This window comes from Oscarella lobularis, chromosome 2 (genome assembly GCF_947507565.1).
Source record: "Oscarella lobularis chromosome 2, ooOscLobu1.1, whole genome shotgun sequence".
NCBI classification, from domain to species: domain Eukaryota; kingdom Metazoa; phylum Porifera; class Homoscleromorpha; order Homosclerophorida; family Oscarellidae; genus Oscarella; species Oscarella lobularis.
In genome coordinates this window covers 546,547-564,860 of record NC_089176.1, presented here as the reverse complement: position 1 = coordinate 564,860, position 18,314 = coordinate 546,547, and the positions used below count along the sequence as shown (strand labels likewise).

General features: G+C 49.1%; 6 protein-coding genes across 6 annotated transcripts in view; 3 read left to right on the top strand and 3 right to left on the bottom strand.

Annotated features, from left to right (window-relative positions):
- The window catches only part of LOC136184039 (uncharacterized), a 1,242-nt gene extending 551 nt beyond the window's left edge, over positions 1-691 (top strand). The window contains exon 2 of the mRNA XM_065970861.1: positions 3-691. Within this exon, the coding sequence (XP_065826933.1) occupies positions 3-554 (552 nt within the window). The 3' untranslated portion in view covers positions 555-691. The remainder of the gene's footprint in view (positions 1-2) is intronic.
- Positions 692-798: 107 nt separating this feature from the next.
- Positions 799-3,700, top strand: LOC136200263 (uncharacterized). Its single transcript, XM_065990625.1, has one exon. The coding sequence runs from the start codon at positions 861-863 to the stop codon at positions 3,528-3,530; it is 2,670 nt and encodes an 889-aa protein (XP_065846697.1). The 5' UTR covers positions 799-860; the 3' UTR covers positions 3,531-3,700.
- Positions 3,480-6,337, bottom strand: LOC136200264 (tRNA endonuclease ANKZF1-like). The gene is made up of 15 exons (XM_065990626.1): positions 6,206-6,337; positions 6,077-6,150; positions 5,932-6,028; positions 5,680-5,879; positions 5,545-5,615; positions 5,387-5,491; positions 5,288-5,336; positions 4,758-5,226; positions 4,468-4,708; positions 4,306-4,417; positions 4,164-4,262; positions 4,029-4,109; positions 3,895-3,968; positions 3,704-3,845; positions 3,480-3,621 (listed from the first exon to the last, which is right to left on the bottom strand). The coding sequence occupies exons 1-14, from the start codon at positions 6,330-6,332 to the stop codon at positions 3,731-3,733; spliced, it is 1,914 nt and encodes a 637-aa protein (XP_065846698.1). The 5' UTR covers positions 6,333-6,337; the 3' UTR covers positions 3,480-3,621; positions 3,704-3,730.
- A 36-nt stretch (positions 6,338-6,373) lies between these two features.
- Positions 6,374-7,422, top strand: LOC136200333 (large ribosomal subunit protein bL9-like). Its single transcript, XM_065990711.1, has 7 exons — positions 6,374-6,483; positions 6,538-6,634; positions 6,692-6,810; positions 6,862-6,912; positions 6,968-7,069; positions 7,150-7,239; positions 7,296-7,422. The coding sequence occupies exons 1-7, from the start codon at positions 6,454-6,456 to the stop codon at positions 7,395-7,397; spliced, it is 591 nt and encodes a 196-aa protein (XP_065846783.1). The 5' UTR covers positions 6,374-6,453; the 3' UTR covers positions 7,398-7,422.
- A 15-nt stretch (positions 7,423-7,437) lies between these two features.
- LOC136200332 (cell division cycle protein 27 homolog) lies at positions 7,438-11,151 on the bottom strand. The gene is made up of 18 exons (XM_065990710.1): positions 11,123-11,151; positions 10,995-11,070; positions 10,798-10,945; positions 10,611-10,742; positions 10,194-10,550; positions 9,833-9,953; positions 9,578-9,775; positions 9,448-9,510; positions 9,189-9,387; positions 8,965-9,137; positions 8,865-8,916; positions 8,710-8,810; positions 8,582-8,662; positions 8,396-8,523; positions 8,214-8,331; positions 8,033-8,161; positions 7,908-7,982; positions 7,438-7,857 (listed from the first exon to the last, which is right to left on the bottom strand). The coding sequence occupies exons 1-18, from the start codon at positions 11,147-11,149 to the stop codon at positions 7,561-7,563; spliced, it is 2,475 nt and encodes an 824-aa protein (XP_065846782.1). The 5' UTR covers positions 11,150-11,151; the 3' UTR covers positions 7,438-7,560.
- Positions 11,152-12,666: 1,515 nt separating this feature from the next.
- LOC136200139 (trinucleotide repeat-containing gene 6C protein-like) lies at positions 12,667-18,297 on the bottom strand. Its single transcript, XM_065990481.1, has 20 exons — positions 18,174-18,297; positions 18,051-18,103; positions 17,906-17,978; positions 17,647-17,684; positions 17,547-17,595; positions 17,463-17,490; positions 17,334-17,391; positions 17,230-17,280; positions 16,950-17,129; positions 16,762-16,890; positions 16,635-16,708; positions 16,533-16,586; positions 16,334-16,472; positions 16,266-16,278; positions 16,157-16,212; positions 15,511-16,113; positions 15,366-15,446; positions 15,261-15,318; positions 13,428-15,205; positions 12,667-13,361 (listed from the first exon to the last, which is right to left on the bottom strand). Exons 1-20 carry the CDS (start codon positions 18,238-18,240, stop codon positions 12,852-12,854), a joined length of 4,092 nt encoding a protein of 1,363 aa, XP_065846553.1. The 5' UTR covers positions 18,241-18,297; the 3' UTR covers positions 12,667-12,851.
- Between the last annotated feature and the right edge of the window lie 17 nt (positions 18,298-18,314).

The window sequence follows — 18,314 nt, the reverse complement described above, 5'->3', positions numbered from 1 at the left end:
TCGACGCCGTCAAAGAAGCCGACATGGGCCAAGGAAATATCTTCACCGGCGAAGTGGACAGCGTCGGAGACGACGCCTGGCGCCACGGCTACACCATTGAAAATTTTTCAATTTTCTCCCGAAGGGGACCCGTTTTGTGGAGTAAAATATTTTTTTCGGGGCCGGCGTTTTGCCTGTCGAACGGTCGCCGAATTCGTCCGGACGACATCGTTTCCGTTCGCGTGAACGTCTCCGACGAACCGTGGGAAATTCGTCGATTGGAAGTGGAATTAATTGAGAAAAATTCGACGAATCTCGTTGACGTTTTGGAGACGAGATGTCCGCTCGAAGACGACGCCATGGGCGATCCGCTTGCGAATCTCGTTTTGTCGACGGAATGGATGGTTAAGGCGGGCGCTCAATTGTGCGCCGCTTCTTTCCGTGCCGCCGCCGCCGCCAATCGCTTGAGACCGCAGCTAAAGCTTCCGCGACTCTTGCTCGAGGACGCGAATATTTATGTGCGTCTTCGCAATGAAGCGTGGGCTAAGGGGAACAGTTTTGAGGGGGAACAGTGATTATATATATTGTAGATTTTACCTATTTCGAGTTCACCGTGTAATTGCTGTTGACTTCGTAGTTGTTAGTAGTTCTGCATCTGATTTTAATAATGATAATCGTATCTGGTTCTGATTCTTCTCTGCGTGTCTTTTGGTGGTCTAAAGAATATATTTCAGATACTGCAAGTGAAACTTCGTCACTAGCGTGCTAGACATCACCCAGCTTGCCTTATCGTGAGAAGACGTGGAGGAGACGGCTTGTCTCACGCGAGCAAATTCAATCTCCCACGAAACAACGAAGTGAGCACTTCAAAACAAGAGCCCATGGCCATCATTCTACCTGTCTATCTATCACTGCTTGCCGCGAGTCTCTCCGCCGCCGCCGCCGTCGCTCCATTCAATTTCAATGATTTTTCGTCGGCGAGTGGCAGCGGCAATTTTCCTTTTCCCGGCGACTACGACAACTTCAAGATCATCCCGATCGGTGCCCTTATACCTCGTTCGGCAGAACCGACAGGAAACAGCGAGTGGGACGCATTCGCTTTCGCCGTCGAGGACGTAAACAACGATCCAAACGTGCTTCCCAACGCGCTGCTCGTCCCTCAGTCTATTGACACGTACGGCGACACTTGGGAAGGTTTCGAGGGTGCAGTTAAACTAAATGGCGAGCGAGCCGTTGCCGTCGTTGGACCGGGATTGTCTACGGTCGCACGAGTTGTCTCTCCGCTAGCGACGCGAGTCAAAGTGCCGTTCGTCACGCCGACGGCGACGAGTTTGGCGTTGTCGCTTCACGAAGTGCATCGCTACGTTCTCCAGCTCTGTCCTTCGTCTCGACTCGAAAGCGAAATCATGGTCGACATCATTTCCCATTTCGGTTGGTCGTACGTCGCCGTAGTGCGATCGGAGGACGAGTACGGTCGAAGCAGTTTGTTGGAGTTTGAAAGTTTGGCCTACGCGAAAGGTATAAACGTCATCGATACAGTCGAAGTGCCGGCGTCGACGGGAGCGATTTCGAGTGGCGACGATGAAGAAACAGAAATTGTCAACCGAATGGAAGCGTCGCTGAAAAATCTTCAAATACTAAAGACTCGGATTTTTGTTCTAAGTGTCCAAGATAGTCAGCTTATCTACGTCTTCAAGGCGGCCAAACGACTTCACCTCGTGGGACCGGAATTCGTGTGGATTGTAAATGGCGTCGATTCTCCAGCGGAAATGCTCTCAACCGAGCTTCTAGACCTGATGAAGGGATCGATCAGTACGAGCACGGCGATTCCAGATCGAGCTGTAAAATGGCAGAAGTTGCATCCTTCACTGAATACTACCAGTGCATATGAGCTCTATACCTACGACGCCGTCTGGTTAATAGCACGGGGACTCGATCGGTTTATCAGAGAGAAAAATGATTTCACGTGGCTCCAGCTTCCCACCGTGCCTGGAGCGCCTCGACTGGCCCAATTAGAAAAGGGAGACGTTCTACTCGACTACATTCGCAACGTGACTTTTGAAGGCGTTTCCGGCGACGTGGCATTTGACGCGGAGACGGGAGAGCGCGCCAAAGCGTACAATATCATAAATATGTATAACAGTACGTTTCAATTGGTCGGCAAATGGTCGCCGGGCGGAGAAACGGTGGACAAGCGTCTGGACTTGAGCAATCGTTACCCTTCAATTACTTTTTACAATTCTTCCAATGTGCCGCCCCCAGATCGAGACAATGCTCTCAATCAAACGATCTACGTTCTGACTATCGACAGTCCTCCGTATGCGACTTTCGTCCCGAATAATAATAATAAAGAGAATCAATACTCCGGCTACGCCATCGACTTACTTAAGCAACTTTCTAAGGATATTGGTTTTCGCTACGAATTGGAAAAGTGGAATGGCACCTACAACGAACTAATCTATCACATCGCCAGTCCAAATAATCGTCACACCATGGCCGCCGCTGACGTTACCATAACGACAAAAAGAGAAGCGCTAGTCGACTTTACGACGAGCTATCATACATCGGGTCTAGGCGTTATGATACTTCGACCCGGTCTTCGTGCAAAGGCGGGAATGTGGGGTTTTCTCGCGCCGTTCGACTACGGCGTCTGGTTACTTCTATTCGCATTCTTTGTCTTCGGCGCTATCGTTCTATTTCTGACCGAATCGAATCGAGCCTATCATCCAGCGTTAAAATTCGGCGAGGCACTCTGGATAAGCTTTTCGGCTTTTTTCGGTACGCACAAAGACGACAAAGTGACGTCGTTGCCCGGTCGCGCTTGGCTACTCGTCATGCTACTGAGTCTTCTGGTCATCAATGCCGCCTACACCGCCGTGCTGACAACATTCCTTTTGTCGAAGGAAATCACGGTGCCATTTAGCCAAGTCGACGATCTCATTAACGTTCCAGTGGGTGCTCTGCCGGGGAGCACGAATTTTATTTACGTCGAAAGGAAACTGAATAATGTTTTGGAAGTTCACACTAACAAATCGGTGAAATATCTCGAAGAGAAGACGATTGAAGCGTACGTTTCAGATAAGCCGACTCTTCTGTACACCGCTCTTACAAATTGCTCCGTGTACACAACTGATATTGAATTTCAGCGCCAGCAGCTTGGTTTTCCAATGCAGCGAGGTAGCGCCTTGCTCGAGCCGATTAGCGAGCGTATTCAATCGTACTGGGAATCTGGCTTATTGTCGCAGCTCTATAATCGACATTTCGTTTGGGCTTCCAAGTGCGACAGTGGAAGCGAAGTCAGTGAAGTCGATACTATCAAACTTACAGAAATCGCTGGAATTTTCGTCGTTCTCGGCGTCACTACGGTCGTCTGCGTTGGAGGAAACTTTTTGAAGAATCGATTTTTTAAAAATAAAACGTGCATAGACGACTGCTGCATAGGTGAAGATCCCGAGGAGTTCTACGCCCGAGCAATGGAAATGGAGGAAGTCAATAAAGGCTCGGAGTACAAAAACGGCGACATTCCCATGAAAGAACGGCCAGCATCTTAGAAAAATTAATTTTTGGTGTTCTTTTGTTCGTTTGTTGTTTGATGGTAGCTACTTCTTATATATAGCCAATAGTTATTCTTGCAATCTTTTACTGACGGTGGAAAGGAGGAGGATGGCGAGGAAAAAAGGGATTACAATCTTATGACGTGGCCACGAGGAAGATATCGTATTACCTGAGGATATCACATACCGTAACTGGCTCATCTGAGCGTTTGCTTGTGATCCTTCAGGCAGCCCATAGAGCAGTATTTGTACTGAAGTCGCGAGAACGGCGTTATGCCAGCCAAACTGCGTCGACACGAGCTGCACACTTCGCTAAAATTCCAACTTCCAATTAATAGACTAATCCCAACTAAAATCTTACCCTGATTGCATCGCCACGTCAGAAGCGTTTGCTACTTTACTCTTTGCCAATCGTTTTTCCGCCGCTAGAGCCCTCTAAAAACCAAACGTCACTGATTCCTTTATGCATTGATTCATTGTTATAAATGAACTTGCTTTTTCTCGGTCGCTCAACGAGTCCCACTTTCGTTTCTCTTCTTCCTCTTCTTCTTTCTTCCTTAGCAGCTCTTTTTCTTCCTGTGCAGAGATGGACCCGATTTTTACGATGCACAGCGTGTACTACACTATCACCTTTTTCTTCTCTTTTCTTGCTTTCTGTTGTATCTTCCTTCTCTCCTGTTTCTTTCTGTCCTTCTCCTTTTCTATGTCTTCAGTCAGAGGACTCGGTACCTAGAAAAAAAGTTCGACAAAGGAAAACCATATGACGCTTTACTTGAGCCGCTGCATAGTCATATCTGTCCGGATAATCTGCCATGAAGCGTCTGAAAGCATTTCTAGCCGGCTTGTCTCTTGCCACAGCATACGGAGGTCTTCCCAGTTTGTCTCTAAAACGAAAACTTAACGACAGTTAAATAAGCACTGCTTGTAGACTTACCTTTGAGCGGGATCTGATCCGATCATCAGAAGAAACGCGACGAGCGAAGTGTGTCCGCATTGAGAGGCGATGTGCAGACACGTTTCCCTTTGCTTTCCAAACTTTCGATTCAACAACTTTTCTGTCGTCGAGAAATCCTCGCCGTTCTCCCGCTCCAATCGATCGAGAATGAGTTTCACAGCATCGACGCTGCCGGACCGGCAGGCAGCGGCAAATTCAGAATCAATAGTGCTAGTCGATTCTACAAAGAAAAAAAACGCGAGTATGACGCTAAAAAGTAACGAACATACTAGAAACAAGAGCTGCAGAATGAGGATCTTCTTCTTCTTCTTCTCCTTCTTCTTCAGATAGTACCTCGTTGGTTTTTGATACCGATATAACAGAAATGCCTCTTTGGTCTTCCTGCATCTCTAAATCCCCACTGCTGGGGCATTCATCGCGCTGAACACTCAGAGGTTCCATAGGCGAGATTTTTTCCTCTGTCAAATCCTTGACTTCCGCTTTCGTCGTTTCCTTATCCGCGCCGCCGCTCTCGTTCTCGTGAAATCGTATAAAAGACAACATTCCGTGCACGCGACGCACCTCTTTGAAGGTGGGACGTCGCGTGGTGAAGGGAATAGACGACACCCTTCTCTCTTTCGTCAAAAGAGGATGCGGTCCCGAAAGAAAGACGTTCCTATTTCGTCCGGGCGTCTTCAAAAAGATTTTGTCAGCCCGTTCTATATAACTCGACCATTGTTGAAATAGCTCGCGAATATCCTAAATAAATAAATGAAATAAAATAAACGCAATTTCGGTCTTGGACACTGGTGGCCTTTACGTCTATTAGAGCGGCTTCGTTGTGTCTCCTCAACGACGCGCCGGCCGATCTTGAGAAGATATCGATTAATAAGGGAATCTCTCAAATGTGATCTTTTACTTTGGCTGCTTTCCTCCCTGTTGAGAATCTCTCGTCGACTGCGCCGTACCTCGTTTCGCTCTGACGGTGTAACGATGAAATGTCTTGTGCGAAATCACTTCGTCCCTTGTCGCAATTCGGTGAGAAAATTGAAAGATGCTTAGAGGCAGCGTACCTACTTTTCGAAAACGGCGGCGGCGAAGTGACCACCGGACAGCATTACGATGATCCACGCGGAAGACTCCGGAATCTAATAGTAAATCAATCGATCGATTGATTAATTAATTGATTGACTGGCGGAAAAATGTCTTTACCATAAAACTGCCGTCTTCCATCTGATTCAAAACGCATCTGTAGACGGAAAACAATTGATTGTCTCTCGTAATGAAGTACTGTCTCGATGAGCGCTGATGGACAATGGACGACGTCAATGATGATTGCTGTTGCCCAAAGGATTCCGACTCAGTATCGCTGCTTCCCTCGCTTCCCGAACCCGATATGCTTGAAACGTCGCCTAAAAATTTTTTGGGTACTATAGAAGTGACGTCAAAATTCTAAATAGGTACCGGAAATCTTTTCAAAGTCCTCTTCAGCCACCGCTGTCAAGCCGAGAATTTTTCGCTTGATATTCAGACGATGCCAGTCGAGTTTGTAATGCTGAACCTGACAGGAAATGTGTCCATTCTCGTTTCGCGGATTTTTCTGCCCCACCTGCTGCTCTCTGTTTTGAAATTCAGCGTGACAAGCGGAGCAGGCTCGACTAAACGAGCGATTTTTGTCTTTTTCTAGATATTCGATTGACTAAACGCGGCTATGGGGAGATCGAGATGTCAACTGCACCTCGACGAGGCTCTTCTGAAGGATCCTCGGTCTTAAACCGATCTTTGAATCTGTTTGTAGGAAGAGAATCGCGTAGCAAACGCACTCCCGCCGAGGTTAGAACGTTCTTTGCTTGTCGCTCGCTCATAATTCCCAGCCTATCCGGGAAGTGATAGTGATAGTGATATTAATTTATTTAACGACGGAACAACCCTCGACGCGTATTGGTCGATCTACCGGGTGCCGTACATAACTACGGAAGATCTGCAATGCTTTGTCGAGCTTTTTCTCGTCTAAATGTACCGCTTCCGTACCGAAGAGAGTTTCGAATTAAATTTTCAGGCGTCTTCTAGCTAAGGCACTTGGGAACAAAGAAGGAATCGAAACTCTGGAGGCAAAAGCCGAATCGAAAGCCGAGAATTCGAGTCCGACTGATCAAAGACGTTGACGGTTGGCTTTAAATTTAATCCTTCTCGCGGTTTATGGTCTTCTATTGCGCCTTCTCAGGCGTGGGACAAAAAGGCGAGGAAATCGTTGCAAAACGAGGCTTCGCTCGAAATTACCTTCTCCCGAGTCGAAATGCCGTTTATGCGTTGAACAGCAGCAGCAGCAGAGATGATCACGTGGTAAATTTGTAAAATTAGCTCATATGAACGATTGTAGAATTTGATTCTCAGCCAAGTGATCTTCAGGAAAGCGAAAGCCCAAATCAGTCAGACAACAAAAAGGTGATTTAGTACTGCATGCATTACCTTCAGTCTATTGACCTGTGTCTTATCTCAGATTCTCCAGTTTCTGAAGAAATCAGCTGTGACTGTTTCGCGGCCCAGGGATGACGAAGTAGCCATATACCCGTGGGATTTAGTTTCAGCCTGTCGTAAACAGGTATAAGGAACAGTAACGGGAAACCTATTACCATTATTGTAATTACTATTATTACTATTATTATTATTGTTTCTTCTCAGCTTCAGTTGCACGTTCCTCGCGAGGCCGTCTCGTTTGAAGGGGACGCTCCCCGTTTGTCGGCATTTGGAAATCATCAGGCTTATATAAAGGTTGATTCTATCAAATGTTTTTGAGAGGATACGTAATGAGAACGAATTTTGCTCAGGTTTCTCCTTCGTTGACGACAACCCTCGGCGTATCAGTTGTCCAAGACTCCACAATCAGAGCAAAAGACCGTAAACTTCAAAAAACCAGTACTCCCTTATAGTGAAATAAAATTCAAGGCAACTACAGTACCTTGTTCGTACTTACGTCACGGACTCATCTTCATTTAATTATATAACAAAGAAGGTCTAGAGCAAAAATCAATAATAGCCGTCCGTAAATGATTAAACACAAAAGAGATATCCAGCGCTGCATACGTTACACGATCACATTAGAGCAAGGACTTCGTCTTCTCCCGAAACTATTCTCTCTTCGTTTGCGTCAACGGCTCCCTCGTCTTCCCCCATTGCCTCTTCTTCTTCCTCCTCTTCGACGCCGTTGTCTTGACTATCTTCGTCGGCCAATGCAGCAGCCGCAGCGCCGTCTTCGTCATTCATGTTGAGCTGACGCTCAAACACTTCCTTCACTTGCTTGCTCGAATTCGTACGCGGATCCAGCTGCATTGCCCATGATAGATTGAGAACGGATAGATAACGATCGCCTTCGCCGAGTTTTTTGTAAATCTAAAAGGTAACGTTAGACGTGAATGTTTGTTTGGGTACAGTGCTCATACCTGGCCCTTCAGAAAAAACAGTGCTGCTTCATTCGACACGGTTTTCTCCAATTCTTCGAGTTCGGCTAGCGCGTCCTGTTTGTGCAAACTACTACTACCAAACAGAGAGGTGCTTTTTCTCTCACCTTGTACCTCTGAAGACAAACCAAAACTGTTGCCTTGCGATAGTGGCAAACGGGATTGCGAGGATCCAAATCGATGGCTTTGGTTATCGTCCGCAGGGCTAGCTCAAAGCGTTTCTCCGCCTGCTGAGCCTACAAATAAGGAACATTTATTCAACGTAGGGCTGTCGACGATGCACCCTACCATTCCAATATGACAGCACAATACAGCGCTGCTACGATTGATGGAGAAAGCTCTCTTGAAGTACGTTATAGCCAATTTGTTCTTTTCTTGTTTGAAGTAGACCATTCCAATGCCGTACCTCCGTAACAAAAGGGTAGGATCAGACTGCCGTGGAATAAATGAATTCTACGTGTAGAACGTACCAGGCGTTGTAGTGTCTCGTGTCCGCTGTCATTGCAGCTCGAAATGAGTCGAGCGCCTTGTCGAGATTGTCCGTGGCAAGGTATTCGTGACCGAGAAGGGTGTAGCCGTATGTGAAGTCGGGATCAAGCTGACAGTGTCACGCGTGTTCCAAAACGATATATTTGCCATATATATATTTTTCTCACTTGTACGGCGCGTTGAAAAAATTTCAGCGCTGATTCGTGGTCGTTGTCGAGGCTAAACAAGTTTCCCACGGCGCACCACGTCTATAGAAAAGAATTAGTACCTCAAAATCATTGCATGCGTTTCCAACTTGTGGCGATTTCTTGCTTGAATCTTTAAGGTCCATCGCCAGCTTGGATAGCTCGAACTTTTCCTGGCAGTGCCACAATAAAGTCGAATATAAATCCATGTCTAAAAATCTCGCGAGGTAAAAATTGCTGTCTATTCCCCCCACGGCCAATTCACCTTCATGCTGGTGTGGATCAGTCAAACGAATCTCTCTATAGACGTCCTTCGCCTTATATCGAAAATAAGAGACGCATTTATCCATTTTATGCCTCTATACCTTATTGTATTGGTTAGACTCGTACAGAGCCCGCGCTACTTGCAAACGAACCCACGTGGTCTGGTTTTGATGCGGCGGCAAATCGGCAAAAGCGGCGAGCGCCTCCTTGCACTCGTACCGACACAACAACCCGTACGCCTTACCAAGACCAATCAACAAAGACATAAAAGCCTCTGCGCATCAGATAGAAATGGTCATATATCGATAATGAAATGGACTCTTACCTATTTGTTCCGTCGTTTGAGGTGGTGCTTCAGCCAGCTGCTGCTGCTGGGTCGCCGGCGTCGAAGAAAGAGCCTCAATTCCCGACAAAGCAGAAACGTCGACATGCTTGGTTGCGAATGGAGTCGACGATTGAGTCGGCGCTTCGAGGTCGGAAAGGTGAAGCGACGGAGCCGGAGACGGAGTCACTAACGGCGAATCCTTGTGAAAGGAAACACCGACAGATTTAATTAAGAGCAGCATTGAGGATTAAATTCACACCGCCGCAGTATTTCTTTTTCCTTTAGAGGTCAAAGATCGTGTTTCCATTCGCTTGGGATCGTTCTATGGAGAAAAGGCAACGCATCAAACGAAATTCCCATCTGAGACTTCGCTTTGGGGTGGCACCGACCAATTTGCTCAGTCGCGCGCTCCGTCTAGGACCCGTTTCCGGCAAGCGAAAATCGACTTTTCCCTTCGATTTCATTGTCGATTTAACAGCGCTCATCGGCGTCGACGTCGCTGCGGCAACGGCTGCGCTATTCGACGAAGACAATTCGACGTCCGAAGACGTTTCAAGATTGGCAAGAAAACGATCGACATCAGAGCCCTTTGACCCCGACACACCGGACCTCTAAAATAACTCAGAATAATTATCGAGGTTTACCTTTTTCCTCGGGGCGGACTTCCTCTCCGCAAGGGGAGCCGGCGGCGGCACCATCGACGGCGCCGTCGGCGACGGAGTGACGTATTGGCCGTCCGACGTGGGCGTCACGAGCATCCCAAAGCTGAAAACGAAAGAAAAAAAAATGAGACGACTGCTAAACACCGTATAGGTTGTGTACTCAGCTGGTGTCCACTGGGACGTTACAAAACAAAAAAATATTTCTTTTTTTATAAGGCAGACATCCCAAAAGGCACCGCTATCACTTCTCCCCCGCGCAACCCTTTCTCAGGAGCCCGCCCGTTTAGACAAACAGATTACGATTTCTTCTCATATCTCATTCAAGTAAAACAACAGTACAAACCTGGGAGTCGCTGGCGAATGGCGCACCGACAACAACTGGAACGGAATCGGCTTAGGAACGCCGCTCGGAAATGACATCGACGGCGTCCCAGTCGACGCGGCGAAAGAACTGAGTTCTTCTTTCTGAAAAGAATCGCCTTTGGCGTTCGTATCGCATGTCGTCGTCGTCGTCGTCGTCGCTCTCGCCGCCGTTCCGGCGCTGACGGCGTAGGTTGGACAGCGATCGGCGCGAAAATGAACGCTCGGGTCTTCCTCCGTGCCCTCTTGACACAAAGCGGCGAACGACGACCAAAGAAATGGGCTGCAACGGAGAGAAGCTCGAAAGAATTCGCACGCCAGTTTCACTCTACCAGAACCACTATAACAGAGAAAATTAAAAATATAATTATATATAAAAAAGTTGGAGTTCTTTTCTCACCGAAAGCATTGACCCAATAGAAGCAAGACGTGTGCGCTCAACGAGCCAAATTCTTCTCTTATAGCGTCGATGTTTTTCTCCGATACGCCCAATATTCCATCATTTCTTATTGCCTGTTCGGCGAGAAAAAATCTAGAGATTTCAAATTGCCAAATCAAAACTCGTGGGGACAATTTATTTTTTGCACTTTTTTTGATCGAAATAGCATTTTGCTAGGAGATACTTGTTTTCGCACGATTTCGTTCGTCGACATTCGAGCAGGTTTTGGGCTCGTTTTGTGCTGCCCTGTCGGTAGTAGCACGTCGCCAAGAGGTGAAGCGTGTCTTCCGTGTCGACTGGACGCACGAAAACGATCGCTAAACGGACGAATGTATGAGTTTTTACCTTCGGCGTGCAGTTTTTCGGCTAGAAACGACGCGTTTTCGAAATCGTAGTGATTTAGACAGAACCATATTGCTGCCTTAATAAAAAGCAGATAGAAAAAGAGGCTTAGAGAGCGTCGAATCGCGTACTGAAATCGGTTCTGTTCCGAAAGTCATTTTCGGTAGCGCACGCGTGCATACGGGTGTGGATGGGTAAAGCGAAAGAGCGGAGTGAAAAAAATTAGACGCATTTTGTTTATTTTTCTTTTTTCAAGTGTCTACTAGACTGTGCATAATCTTTCTCCCGCTAAAAGCTAGTCTAGTAGTTGGAGTCTGTCGTACGTGCATGTGGACGTATCATATATGAGTGTGCACCTCACAGAGACGCAAGTATTTTTAAACAACTGCTTCGAGCTCAGGCTGTCAAAGTTTTTCCCCCTTACGATCCAGTAACCGACGTACTGTACCAGACAGAGATGAATGATGGCGGAATTAACACGCGTCACCCGATAGTAGCGTGCATCGTGTGGGGCAGGCGGTCATTTTTAGAACTATGTGTACATTCCTGACACGGTTAGTCCCTGCCGGGCCGCCTTCAAGTTGGTGTGGTGATGAATCGTCTCCTTGTGCAGATCATTCTTTTGTCGACTTCCAGTCGACACAGCTTATCAAACTCTCTTTCTCGTGAACTGACTCCGAGCTCTATTGTAGCAACGTCGGAGGCGGCAGTGAATCAAGATGTTGAATCAGGTAGGGTTCCTCAATCGTCTTATATAGACCTACTAGCTAAGACTCGATCCGCTCCTTGTATAGGCTCAGCCGAGTCTTCGCCTCCGCTGCCATTAAAGTTTGCGAGCGGCTGGACCTGGACGAAAACGCCTGCTTTTCGTTCCGGAAAAATTTCAATTTTGGGACGACCGCGGGGAACAAGCGAATCTACTAGTAGTAGTCGACTATCTCCCGAATTGTACGCTCAGCGAGATACTTGCAGACGGTTAGGTAGAACCGACGCAAAGCGGTTTCTCAAACAACCGTGTTTTGGTAAAGGATGCGTCTATCCTAAACCTGTATATCTAGAAACCGGAGACGAGAAGCGAATCTGTGCCAAGTTATACGTTGCTGCAAGGCAGGGTGTCCTAAACGCGGCATCTTCAAGTTTGGCCAAGATTTGTCAGAAAGGCTATCATCACAGCTGCACAAGATGGATAGATCTTGGCAGACAAAGCCAAGCCGTGGCAACAACGAGTGGTGACAAGGCTGCCTCGGAGGCATAATTGACAGTCCTGTCAGTTGAACAGTTGAAGATAGGATCCTATGATAATGCTAGCTTTGAAAAGTCAGTTGTCTCGTCACTAAGGATACTACTGACGTGGTCAGGCGACTTCCCACGGTAGTAGTTTCTGTTTTTATTAGACACTGGTGCCAGTGCAATGGGTACAAGGCCTTCCATTAGCACGCGGTCGCTCTGTCCAAAGTAAGGTGATTGAGGGAACTCGACACGGATTTTGATTGGTCTAAGAGTCGCCAAAGTTCGTCGCCTCTTCCGATTCAGTTCGCGGGCGGGCCACATTGCGAGACTCATAGATATCGGGTGGTTTTTCCGACTCTAACCGGAGTCAATCAGTGACGTCAATGCAAATTACTGTAAGATTCGTCATGCTGAAACAAAGCCTGGGTGGTGAAACTCCTGCTGGAACTTTTGACTGGGGCCGGAATCCGACGAGACGACAATATACGTGACGATACACCAAAAGTAAGAAGACAAGACACGTACGCGCAGCGGAGAAAAGACGGGCTAAAAGTTCCACTACACCTGTAGCGAGACCATTCGGATACAAGCCAAGCGTAGGACTAAAGAGTTCCATCTTAACCCCCACTGCTACGAGCTCCCAAACAAGCCACCCCCGCCGCCGCCGCTCGAAACGGCGGCGCCTCTTTTTTCCCCGTCCTGCCGACTCCACGGCTCCTGACCAGAAGTGGCGTGTGACGGCGCCGCCGGCCACAGGTTACCAAAGGCGCTTGCAGAACTGCTGGCGGACGGCACCACCAACGAGTTCAATACGCTGTCGAGAGTGCTCAAAGTCGAGGCGGACGATGTCGTGTCATTCGTTTTACTTTCGAAAACGGACGCCGTGGGAGGTCGTGTGCCGCTGCCGCCGCCAGTCGAATCTTTCGTCGGACTAAATTGCTCGTAAAACAGAGGAACGTCTTCGTCTTCGGCGATGCGAGCGTCGATAGGCGATCCTTTGAAATTCGTGCCGTTGAGACGAGTGAGTGCCACGTGCGCTTCCGCCGCCGTGCTGTACTTGACGAGCGCCGAGCCGTTTCCGACGTTGCACTCGAACGTTTTGACGCTCCCAAACGACAGACATAGCTCTCGCAGTTCAGCCTAGAGAAAAAGAGATGAGTAGCATCGATAGAGACATACATATATATTCTCTTCGCTCGCAGCGACCTGATTAGATAGATTTCGCATCCGCAACATGACCCAAGGCGACGAAGCGACCTTCGAGCTTCCTTCATTCCAAAACTTTCCCTCGCGACTTCCCGCGGCGACGGGACTGCTGACGGTGCTCTGCGGCGCCGAACGCGACGACGCCCAAGGCGGCGCCGGCGACGCGTCCATCGATTTGATCGCGCCGGCGCCGCCACTGCTAAACAGATTCCCAACCCGAAGTCCTTCGCTTCCCGTCGTCGGTGCCGTTGCGCCAGCGAGAAACGGAGACAAAATATCGCTGCCCGCTTGAAAACCGGGCGGAGCCGAAAGTTCTTTGGAAACGTGACGAGAATCCGTCGGCCACGCCGATCGACTCGTCTCTTCCGGTAGAGCGGCGACGACGACGGGCGCCGTCTTTCCCTCGTCTCCGTAATCGTTTCTCTCGTCTTCCGCCTTCAATCCCGGCCACGGTTTACCCGGTTCGAACGCCGGTGGTCCGATGTGGGCCACCTGTTTGTCCGTTAACGAAACACCCGCCGTTGGCACACTCCTCGGTGGAACGAGGCCATCGGGGCTCGTCAAAAGATCGGGGGACAGCCAGTTATTATCAAATACCGTTGAAGCGCCGGACGGCATTTCTAGGCCGACGCCGCCGCTGCTCGGCTGATCGCTGAAAAACGACGAAAAGGCCGAAAACGCCAGACTGTCTTCACCCCAAGGATTTTTCCCCTTTAACGAATCGGTTGTCTTTGCTATAAGCGAGCGCGGCGTTATCTGTTCCGGCCAATCGGCGGCGGTGGTGGTGGTGGTGGACGGAGACGGACGAGCCTCGTTGCCGACAGCCAGCGACGGCAACTTTTTCTCGTTCGTCGCAGAAGCCGAATTGTCTCTTTTCGCACCGATCGGTGTCGGAAACGAATTCCCGTGTCCGTTCGTCGTCGCAGTCACTGTTGACGAAGTCTTACTGCCTTGACTTCGCTGCTGTTGCTGCTGCTGCTGAAGTTGTTCTTGAAATTGTTTCATTGCCGCAACGAATGCCTGCGCCGAAAGCGCCGGTGCCGGTGCCGGTGCCGGTGCCGGTGCCGGTGCCTGTGCCGGTGCCTGTGCCGCTGCCTGTGCCTGTGCCTGTGCCTGTGCCTGTGCTTGTGCCTGTGCCTGTGCCTGTGCCGCTGCCACTGCCGGTGCCGGTGCTGCCGCCATACCGGCTCCAAGAGGAGAAAAGACTCCGGGAAACGTTCGCATGAGATTCAGTAAAAAATTGAAATTGATTTGCTGCTGCAGAGGATTGGAAACGAGCGGCGCCGACGACGTACTAGGAAGAGCAGCGGGAGGAGGTAAGGAAACGGGAGCGACGACGTTTCCTTTGCCTTCTTGCTGTTGCCGTCTCTGCAGTTCGGCGACTTGGTGCTGAAAGGCCAGCATTTGACTCGCGACGAGCGGATTCATGACGTTGAGTTGTTGAAATAAAAGAAGTTGTTGCAGAAGTGCCGCTTGATCCGGCGCCGCCGCCGGCTGAGTTGGTGGTAGCGATGTCGGCTGCGGCGTCTGTTGAACGGGCGGAGACGGTACTTCCGCGCTCGTGTCGGTCGACGTCAAAGGAATTTTTTTCTCCGGCACTCTCGGAGGTTGTTCCGCCGTCGCCGCCGCCGCGTCTTTTTCTGTCGTCACGACGGAAGGACGTTCGGCTTCTTCTCTTCGTTTTTCTTCGGCTGCTGGAGCCGCCGAGGCGGCGGCGGCGGCGATGGGATCGCTGGGATGCTGGGGCGGGATTTGAGCGTCTGCTGCCAATAGATAACCTTTTATTAAAAATCAACGTTAAACAGACGTCTTGGATTCACGTACGACACTCACTTAGAGCTCCCTCAAAACTATTTTCATATGCCCGTAAAGCCCTCATCGAAGCCTCTTCCTACGACGAGACGTTTTTTGAATTAATGAAATAGTATTCTAACTTACGTCAAAGCCCATTTCGCGTAGCAGAGGCAACATCTTCTCAATCCACTCCTTCGTCTTTTCTCCGTCGTCCCCTTTCGACGCCTGTTAGACGTAGAATGGAAATATGCGAACTCAACGCGTTTCTAGAGCCCCCGAGTCGACTTACCCTTCGCTTCGACTTAGCCTGACTCCACGAGGCGGCTCCCTCGTCTTCCCCCGCCTCCTCGTCGACTTCGCGAGCTCCCCACGCCACACCCGATTCCGTATACGTCATCTGAACATCTCCCGCGCCTCTCGCGTCACTATTCGACTCCCCCGGCCTCTTTACCGTCCCCGTTGCACCGTTGGAAGCGTTTACTCGTTCTCGTCCTTCGTTCAGTGCAGATACATTGACACTTCCCGATTTCTCTGTCACACAATCGTCATCCGCGCTGCTCCCAATTGCCACAACGTCGTCGTCCATTTCTTCGTCTCTTATTACCGTTCCATTTGTCGCGACGTCGTCCGACTCCTGCTGCAATCGCGGAGGATCTTTTCCACGTCGCTTCGTCAATCGTACCGGCTTTGATTTCTGCCGATCCGTGTCAGAATTCGCTGCAGCTGGCTGCTGTTGCTGTGACGACTGCGGTATAGGACTCGGAGCCGCTTGATGTTTCTGACGAAATCGAGGCGGCACTTCGTATTGATTGCGATTCATCTGCTGCTGTTGCTGTTGTTGCTGTTGCTGTTGCTGTTGCTGTTGCTGTTGCTGCTGTCGACGAGGAGCCGTCTAAAGAAAAAATAGAGGCGTACACCGGCTGACTCTGACGCACCTGTCGTGGTGATTGTCTGTATGCGGCGGAGGACGTCTCATTACCACTGCCAGACTCTACATAACACCAACTTCTTTTAGACTGAAAATAGCACTTGGTTTCTCCTAACCTGCAGTGACAGCCTAAAGAAAATAATAATAATAATGATACGTGAGAAATATTGAATGATTTATGTACTTTTTGCCCTTTCTTTTTCCGTTTCCCCAACTCCTTTTTCTGCTCGTTTGACACCTTGACGCTTTTCTGCTGATGAGAAGGGTGTTTCGGGTCGGAGCGTTTCCGTTCCGTTTCTCTTTCCTTTTTCTCCTGTAGTTCCCTGAACAGACAAAAACGCTCTCTTCCTCCTAAAGCAAGGATTGCCCCCCCAATCAATTACTTTTCCCGTTCTCGACGTCTTCTCGCCTCTTCTTGTTGTCTTTCCTTCGCTTCCCTATGGAAAAAAAAGTGCATCCGTTTCTTTCTTTAGCCGAGTTCTCACGTCTCCTTTCTCCTTTTTTCAGCGGCTTCTCTCGCCAATTCTTCGTCGCGCTTTCGCTGTTTCTCCGCTTCGGCCTGGAAAAAGCGTCTTAGAGCGCCTATTCTTGTGTCTATCTCTTTTTACGAACCTTTTTCTTCTGCTCCGCTTTCTCCTCATCTAATTTCGCCTTCTCTTCCAATCTCGCCGCAATCTCCCTCATCTCCTTTTCCCTTCTATATTGCTCGGCCTGAAGCTGCTTCTTCGTCTTTGGCTTAGGCTACAGCAAACCGTCAGTCTTCGTTCCCACATTGAATTATTATTATTATTCTCCCTTACTTTAGCCACGGGTACTGTCGCTGGCATTTTGGTGGTCGCAGCAAACGTTGGCTTCTTTGAGCCGCCTGCTTCAAACGACGCTTTCTTCCCATCTGCGTCAGCGTCGTGATTCTCATCGTCCAGTGGCGAAATTGGACTGGGAGGAACAGGAGAATCCAAAAGTGTCTGAAGTTGAAACATCTGAAAAAAAAGGAAACCCCCCATGGCCATGGATGCATTAGATATTTAATTAATTAATTAAAAAATGTGGCTATCTTTTTCGATAATTTGACTTTCTTACTTTATCTGTTGTCAAATCGGAGGGCACGTATTTCTTTGAACTCTTGCGATTCTATAGGAAAATGACGTCATAAAAAAACCAGTGTTGAATAACGTGTCTCTTACGTTCACTATTGCGCCCAGCGATGAGCACAGGTCGGCTGCCGATGTGCGCACGTCGACTCTGCAGCGAAAAGAAAACAAACGTCACGGGATGTGGCGAGACGCCCGGATAGCGTAACGTAAAATACTCACGGCAAATCGGCGAATAAACGGCCTCGATCTACGAGTTACACGCACAATTCGCATCTCGATGTAGTTTTGTCGACTCGTTCTTACCGTCGGCGTCGACTAACACGAGTAATTCATTGATGCAGCCAAAAAAAATCTAGCGAAGCAAACAATCGAGCGACGGAGAAGCACGCGACGTTCGACGAACCTTTTCGCAGGTCCGCGAAATGCCCGATTCGTCGCAAACTAGAGAAACAAGTCGTTTTGAGCCGTGCGAGAAAAAGGATCGAAGTCGAGAATCACGTGACAAATAAAAGAGGGGACAAGAGAAAAGGATCGCTACACGTCAGCAGTAGTACACGTATATATTCGTCGACTACACAGTAATAACACCAAACTAAATGACAAGCGCGTGCGAAGACTCGACTCTTCCTCTTCCCCCATTTACGCGCACCCGCACTCCTCACCTTTTGTGTACGCGTTACAGAGGCGTTGAAACCGCTTCGTTTCGTCCGCGGGATTCTCTCCGGCGCTCTTCACCTGCGCGCACGACGACGCGATTTTACGCCGATCGATCGCGAGATCGCGCGGACCCCCCCTTTTCTGGCTCACCTTGTCCGGGTGACACTGTAACGCGCGAACGATGAAGCTGACTTGAACGTGGCCTGCGCGATTAGAAATGGGAGTGAGTTGGAGAAGCGAACCGCCTAGCAATGATCCCTGTGCAGTGCTTACGTTTCGGCGTGTCGCTCGTGACTCCGAGCGTTTCGTAATGCTTCGCGAGATCGTCTCGATCGGTCATCGCGTTCCAATGCCACAGAAAACGTTACCGTACAAGATCGGCCATAAAAGTCTTCTGAACCGCATGCGTAACAA

Bases quoted from the DNA above. Each gene is read 5' to 3' on its own strand.
- LOC136200263 (XM_065990625.1), top strand. From the start codon at position 861: ATGGCCATCATTCTACCTGTCTATCTATCACTGCTTGCCGCGAGTCTC.
- LOC136200139 (XM_065990481.1), bottom strand. From the start codon at position 18,240: ATGACCGATCGAGACGATCTCGCGAAGCATTACGAAACGCTCGGAGTC. The intron at 16,587-16,634 runs GTGAGAACTCGG...TTTTTTCCATAG, and splicing joins GAAAAAAGGAGAAAGGAGAC to GGAAGCGAAGGAAAGACAAC. The intron at 15,319-15,365 runs GTAAGTTAGAAT...GTCTCGTCGTAG, and splicing joins TACGCGAAATGGGCTTTGAC to GAAGAGGCTTCGATGAGGGC.
- LOC136200264 (XM_065990626.1), bottom strand. From the start codon at position 6,332: ATGAGCGAGCGACAAGCAAAGAACGTTCTAACCTCGGCGGGAGTGCGT. The intron at 5,492-5,544 runs GTAGGTACGCTG...AATTGCGACAAG, and splicing joins GCCGCCGCCGTTTTCGAAAA to GGACGAAGTGATTTCGCACA. The intron at 4,110-4,163 runs GTGATAGTGTAG...ATCTCTGCACAG, and splicing joins CAAGAAAAGAGAAGAAAAAG to GAAGAAAAAGAGCTGCTAAG.
- LOC136200333 (XM_065990711.1), top strand. From the start codon at position 6,454: ATGCTTTGTCGAGCTTTTTCTCGTCTAAAT. The intron at 6,484-6,537 runs GTACCGCTTCCG...GGCGTCTTCTAG, and splicing joins GAGCTTTTTCTCGTCTAAAT to CTAAGGCACTTGGGAACAAA. The intron at 7,070-7,149 runs GTATAAGGAACA...GTTTCTTCTCAG, and splicing joins TTTCAGCCTGTCGTAAACAG to CTTCAGTTGCACGTTCCTCG.
- LOC136200332 (XM_065990710.1), bottom strand. From the start codon at position 11,149: ATGACTTTCGGAACAGAACCGATTTCA. The intron at 8,811-8,864 runs GTGAATTGGCCG...CGAGATTTTTAG, and splicing joins TGATCCACACCAGCATGAAG to ACATGGATTTATATTCGACT. The intron at 8,524-8,581 runs GTGAGAAAAATA...TGACACTGTCAG, and splicing joins TTTTTCAACGCGCCGTACAA to CTTGATCCCGACTTCACATA.